This window comes from Palaemon carinicauda, chromosome 1 (assembly GCF_036898095.1).
Source record: "Palaemon carinicauda isolate YSFRI2023 chromosome 1, ASM3689809v2, whole genome shotgun sequence".
In the NCBI taxonomy this organism is placed as follows: domain Eukaryota; kingdom Metazoa; phylum Arthropoda; class Malacostraca; order Decapoda; family Palaemonidae; genus Palaemon; species Palaemon carinicauda.
Genome location: NC_090725.1, coordinates 37,655,259 through 37,662,758, shown reverse-complemented (window position 1 = coordinate 37,662,758; position 7,500 = coordinate 37,655,259). Strand labels below are relative to the sequence as shown.

At 32.0% G+C, this 7,500-nt stretch overlaps 1 protein-coding gene across 3 annotated transcripts in view; it reads right to left on the bottom strand.

Annotated features, from left to right (window-relative positions):
* The window catches only part of LOC137647475 (carbohydrate sulfotransferase 1-like), a 165,357-nt gene that overhangs the window by 2,820 nt on the left and 155,037 nt on the right, over nt 1–7,500 (bottom strand). For 2 of the 3 annotated variants that reach the window (XM_068380764.1, XM_068380762.1), the window contains exons 3-4: nt 4,329–4,430; nt 1–484 (exon numbers count right to left, since the gene is read on the bottom strand). The exon at nt 1–484 is cut by the window's left edge and continues 2,820 nt beyond it. In XM_068380764.1, the coding sequence (XP_068236865.1) occupies nt 1–484; nt 4,329–4,430 (586 nt within the window). The remainder of the gene's footprint in view (nt 485–4,328; nt 4,431–7,500) is intronic. The other variant, XM_068380763.1, reaches the window with a different exon arrangement.

Sequence of the window (7,500 nt, the reverse complement as noted above, 5' to 3'; positions counted from 1 at the left end):
TGGGCCTGGTGGGCATCGCGTCCAAACCTGATTTGCCGTATTCCTTTTGCACTCAGAGGCTCATAGTGATGGTACACAGCAGGGTGATTTGCAAGTACTTGACCAAGGAAAGTCGACCCAGACCTCCAAGTAGTTACAAGCAGCACCCGAAGGGGAAGATCACCAGGAACCCAGAGTCGAAGGTCCTTGTTTTTAAGGAGCTTACGGTCAGACTCGGCTGTCTCTCTCACCAAATCAAGTGTTTTTTCAACCTCTGTGACATTTGCTGGTCTGGCATGGGCTCTGTCTAATCTTTCGAGTCTCTTAATGTCTCTATCCACGAAATCTGAGGCCACTGGTATTCCAAGAATAGGGTGAATTCTGGCATTGTGTCCTGCTCGAGCTAGCATATCTTGAATAGGAGCCACTGGGTTTTGTCCTCCGGCTGCCAAGACTGCCTCTGCAAACTCTTGGCCACCTCGCCAGTCTTCTCCGTTGTGATCTGCTGGATTATAAAATAAAACAAGTTGTAAAACAAAAACGTATGCAAATCGGATTAAAAAGCAATGATTACTTTACTTACTGTATATTTTGGCATTAATGAAAGAAAAGTCTATTAGAAGCATTGGGAAGGAGCATTGGTTTCTTTACTGAATAAGTTGAAAAAAGAAACAAAAGAATATTATTCATTGGAGAAATAAGCTGAAATGAAAACTATTTTTATCTCATTAATAAAATCTAGGAGCTTCAAACAATGAAGCTAGGGACACTATCAGGTATTGGTTTTGTGTATTCATTAGAACATGAGTAAGATGATTCTAAACAAGACAGGCAAGTTTTACTCCATCTCTTACTAATTTTGAGGATGTAGACCAGGTTTATGAAATATATTTTAATTGTCTCATATTTTTGGAAAATATGAAGAAACAAAGATGGCAAAGAACTGCAAAAAGATAATATAAGATATAATTACGACTCTTTTTATTATAATCCCATTGAGAGCCTAACTATATTGTACATTTAATATAAAAATAAATGGATAACTCGTATTCTTTATGTAATCTACAACCACATAGATAATTAAATCATGGATAGAGCGTTTCCTACCTTTGAGAATAAAAATAAAGTAGATAGGCAAAATGAAAAATAAAGAAAGCTAGAGTTTTAAAATGGCTTAAAATAAACAACACGAAGCAAAGCATTGTTAATCCCTGAGGGAATATAGATTTAAGAGGATTTGGAGTTGTTAAAATGTTCTGAGGTAAGAGGGAATTTGAGTCCTTCGTATCAGCAGCGTGAATCATCATCATCATCATCTCCTCCTACGCTCATTGACGCAATGGGCCTCGGTAAGATTTCGATAGTCGTCTCTATCTTCAGCATTTAATTCAACACTTCTTCAATCATCATCTCCTACATCGCGCTTCATAGTCCTCAGCCATGTAGGCCTCGGACTTCCAACTCTTCTAGTGCCTTCTGGGGCCCAGTTGAACGTTTGGTAAACTAATCTACCCCTCATCATGATCTCATCCACATATGGCACTCAAGTAATCTCTGTTATAGTTTCATTTCTAATATTGTCCTACCATTTACCTCTCAATATCCTTCTGAGAGTTTTGTTCTAAAATCTACAAAATCTATTACAGATTGTTTCATTGTCATACCATGACTCATGTCCATAGAGTAACACCGATCTCAGTAAACTGATATATAGTCTGATTTTTGTATGTAATTTCAGGTGATTTGATTTCCAAATTTTACTTAATCTAGCCATTGTCTGAATGGATTTTTTTTCAATCTTCACTAAACTCTAATTATAAAGACCCTGCACAGGGCTACAGAAAAGCGACTGGGAGATCACGTAGTGGCAGGGAAAGAACGGCTTGAAAATAGGTCCATGTAGAATTACTGATAGGACAACTTTCTCGATTCCAGCTTAACTAAAGATGAAACAAACGACAAAATTCTCACATAAGCAAGTAAAGTCGACATGATGCTTTTCGACTTGGATGAAATTTAGAAATAAAGTGCGAGGTTGAACTAAAGTTTAGTAAGGAAGGAAAATGTAGTTCTAGAGGCTACAAGAGGCAGAAACAATAATGAATGGCAAAACTTTATGATTATCAGTAATATATGCCCGCGAAATAAATTAATCAGAATCAGGGGAAATTGAATAATTGGTAAAAGTAACCAAAGAAAGTGAGGAGTGTATGAAAAGGAGTAAAAATCATTTATAGATAAAACATGATTACTATTTAGGCTACAATAGACCTCCGTTATATCATCGTAAAAAACAGAATTCACAAGATTAGTTAACTTATTTCCATGCGTTAACAGATACAAAGCTGAAATCATGGGCAAGAAGTAAGTGGACATTGTCAAATGATTCAGAAATCTTAAAATAATTGATTTAATCCTACGGAGAGAATCAACAAACATAATTGAATAGAATAAAAGGTTCTTGTCAAATATCAGTGATCTTGAAGATGAAATCTAAATACACATTTTTCAAGATACAATAATGGTTGCAATTAGAATTCATTGGGTGATGGTATATAATGAGGGATAGGTATTAGAAAGATAATAACGACTTATGTATGCGCTAAGCTGCTATACAATAATAAGTTTCCGAGTGGTTGATGAGCCTTGGCTTCAAAATTAAGGTAACAAAGTATACAATGAGTTCAAGTTATAAGGCTTAGTTATACCAGCTATTTCAAAAATTAAAATATAAAAAATATGTTCACACCACAGTTGTCAAACAATCAATAAGCATGCAATTATAACTAATATTTTCACAGTATTATAGTTGCAACAATACAGCGATTCTAAATTTCAAACGAAAATCTCTGTATTACAAAACTAGTTTAATTTGACCCTACCTCTATAAAAGTATCTCTTTTGTTATCTAAGAATAGTTAATTGACAAAATACTGAAAAAAATCGTAGATATACAATATTATTAATATGATGATGTTATATGCAAAAAAAAAAAAAAAAAAAAAAAAAAAAACATTAAAAATGAATGATTTGACGCAAGATAGAATTCTTGTTATTTGTTCAACTATAAATCGAGTATAAAAGCATCTACACGAGTAAAAATAAGTTAAAATGTATTTTTATTCCTTTATACCGTATTTTTTTTAGCAGAATATGTAAGATTTCTAGGCTGGTTATTAATGTAAAAAGGAAGCTTAGTTAGGTCTTCATGTAATCAGTTTCGTGTGCTTTTTAATCAAAGATACACACACATACACACACACATATACATATATATATATATATATATATATATATATATATATATATATATATATATATATGTATGTATGTATGTATATATATATATATATATATATATATATATATATATATATATATATATATATATATATATATATATATATATATTTACACACACACACACACATATATATATATATATATATGTGTATATATATATATATATATATATATATATGTGTGTGTGTGTGTGTGTGTGTGTGTGAGTGTGTGTGTATAAATAGCTTCCTAGATATATGTTGGAAGTACTCGTATAGGTTCGATAAAATCCATGAAAAATTAATTTCATACTATTAATTTTATTTAAATGTTAATTTAATATAATTGTTTTTAGGCTTCACAGGAAAAATCTGTGACATATACTCCTAATAATATCATTTTGTTTTATAATGTCGGAAGAACTTTAAAATAATGATTACTTAACCAACTCTAATAAATCAGTCTCATATTATTCCTAAACAAACTAGTATTATGATGGCATACAAAAATAAAAAGCAAACCTCACACGCTTGAACCTTACTAACATACAATCAGTATCAACAAAAAAAATCTTATTACTTTCTTAATTTTACAACTGGATTCTTACAGAGAATGAGCTCTTACTCAGCCTAAGATAAAGGAATTTATGATATTACTTCTCATATAAATCTCGCAATACATTAGTAATAAATCTCTTTAAAGCTATCATACATAGGTTTATTTTCCTTGCCCTGCAACAAGTGAGTTATAAATAAAGGGGATATTATGTGACTAAGTTGCTTATCTCCATTAAATTTAATGTAGTAAATCTCAGTATTTTGCCGTGAGTGATTTTGCCTTTAAAACGTTTTACCCTACAGATCTTCATCAAGTGAATTTAAAAAAAAGAAAAAAAAAAGAAGAAAAAAGACGGATATTATGTTTAAGTTGCTTATCTCCATTAGATATAATCTAATAAATCTCAGTATTTCACCGTGAGTGATTGTACTTGAGAATTCAAGTCATTAATTCACAGATTGAATGCCGAATTAAACTTTTGAATAACACAAGATTACGTTAAAGCTTACCTCCATTCCTCTCAGGCTGGCGATAGACTTTTCCAGTTTTGGACTTCAAGAATGCCTCATCAACAGGTCTCTCTTCGATAACATTGGATAGCTGGACAGGGTCTGAAAGTACAATCATATCTAAATATTCACAAATGGATGATACAGTAAACTAATAATAATATCAACGGAAATATAGGCAAAAAAAAAAGAAAAAAAAAATACATTGTGTAAATTTAAAGGAAAGTATAAAAAGTTATATTTCATAGTATTATCCTATTCTGAGGATGATATCTTCCATGATTAAATCAATCGTATCTTTCCTTTCTTCTTTGATCAACAAACCATATTGGTACCAAGAATAAAATCTTTTTCTAATAAAATTTTATTTATAAACTATAATTTTTCTATATATTTAGTGCTTATATACAGTATATATATATATATATATATATATATATATATATATATATATATACACACATGTATATATATATATATATATATATATATATATATATATATATATATACATATATGTATGTATATATATTCACATACATATGTATATATATATATATATATATATATATATATATATATATATATATATATATATATGTATGTATGTATATATATACACCCACGCACACACACATATATATGTATATATATATATATATATATATATATATATATATATATACACATGTATATATACACACGCACACACATATATATGTATATATATATATATATATATATATATATATATATATATATATATATATATATGATTACTCTAAAAAGAGAGATATTTAATGAGATGGTCCTACCAGTAGTAAATTATGCATCAGAAACTGGAAACATTACTAAAACCTCCAAACACGAGCTAGTTACAACTCAAAGAGCTATGGAAATAATAATGGTGGGGATAACAGTAAGAGAACAGAATGGATAAGAGAGCAAAGCAAAGTACAGGATATTCTAAAACTGGTAAGAAAAAAGAAATTAATATTGGCAAGACTTATAATGAGATAAAATATGTTCAAGAACAATAACAGAATTGGTACCTAGAGATTACAAACGAAGCAGGAGAAGGAAGAGAACGGAGGAGTGAAGAACTATGAAAAGCTGTGGGTATAAACTTGCATAGAATGACCACAAACAGAAGTATGTGGAAGCACATGTTTGAGGCCTTTTTCCTGCATTGGACTAGTCACGGCTGATGATTTTATACACATATATATACATACATATATATATATATATATATATATATATATATATATATATATATATATATATATATATATATATATATATATATATATATATATATACTGTATATATATATATATATATATATATATATATATATATATATATATATATATATATATATATATATATATATTCTTTCCCAGAGCTCTTCTCTAAGTTAATTCCTACATCCATATGTATGAATGCTTATTCATCCATTTATGCAAGGACTGCAACTAATTCAAATTATTCAATAAGGAAACTTTATAATACTTCAAGGCATTGTTGCATGAACTCCTATGAACTAACTGCCGGACTTGAGGCTGCTCAACAGTTGCTGAATATAAATGAGTATACACATCAACCACTACCCTATAGCTATAGGCACTGTGTTTGAATAATATATTCTTTGATTCAAATTCAATCTAAATAACAATACATATACTAAAATCGTCTTCAGAGAATATACGCTATATGGTGTAAGATGCTCACAACTCCAAAAGAAAAAAAGTCCTAAAACGTTAGTTATGCATGCCACCTATTGAGATATTACCGCTAGAGAGTTATGGGGTCCTTTGACTGGCCAGACAGTACTACATTGAATTCTTCTCTCTGGTTACGGTTCATTGTCCCTTTGCCTGCACACACACACACACACACACACCGCATGGTCTGGCCTATTCTTTACATATTCTCCTCTGTTCTCAAACACCTGACAACATTGAGATTACAAAGCATTTCTTCTTTACCCAAGAGGTTTTTTGCACTGTAATTATTTATTAGCCACTTTCCTATAAGTACGGGTAAAAGAAACTCTTTACCTGTGGTAAGCAGCTCTTCTAGGAGAAGGACACTCCAAAATTAAGCCATTGTGCTCTAGTCTTGGGTAGTACCATTGCCTCTGTACCATGGTCTTCCACTGTCTTGGGTTAGAGTTCTCTCACTTGTGGGTACACTCGGGCACACTATTCTATTTTCCTCTTGATTTGTTAAAGTTCTTATAGTTTATAGTTTTGGATAATATGCAGAAAATTGTTATCGGCCATAACGCAAGTTTAAAAGCAAAAATATTCCCAGCATTTGTAATATTTTTCTCTTAGTTTCATAACTTCCTCTGGCCACATGCAAACTGGTACTTGCTGTTTATTGAGGCATCGTCTACAGGGTGCTCGGCAAGCTTGGCCAAATGAAAGATTGCAACCAGAGCAAGGGCAGAGACCAGAGCAATTGCCACTGTACGCACGGTTTGTCTAGATGAATACCCATAGCACCAGCTATTTGCTACTTACTTATTCAAATTATTAATTTGTTGTATGCAAGAAAAGGTAGGATTATTATGTATTTATTCTCCCTCAGAGCTGCAAAGTCTCTCTTCGTATTTTGCACAATATCCTGCATCATACTCACTCCTTACAACAATACATTGCCCCGCCCTGAAAGTCCCGATGTGGCATCTAAACTGCGTTATCCTATGCATCCCTTTCCTCATCAGTTTTGGAAGATGAACCTAGGTGACGTCCTTTGACCTGAGAGTCATCTTATTCGTTCACGCACCGCCGTCCTGACCCGACAGTCAACCTGCCTTATTCTGGCTCATCCCCATAACCCACACCAAACAGAGGACAGAGGAGTTCTGGTATTCTATCAGTTTGAAAGAGGGAGGCCCACCAGTCTCAGAACTGTTCCAGCGATACCTTATCTACCAGGAAGCGGTAACATCCATTTTCTGGACAGACGGTTGCTATTCAAGTAAGGAGTGCAGGTAAAACACGTGGCCACTTGAAAGTGTCTCCCATTTCTAGCTTAGATACATTTTTACTTGATTTAGTTTTAACTGATTTTTTCATATTTCGGGCTGAGTACGTGTGATTATGTGTAAATTTTGTTTGTACAGACTAGTCTAGTCTCTGGTCACAAGACCACGTGTCCG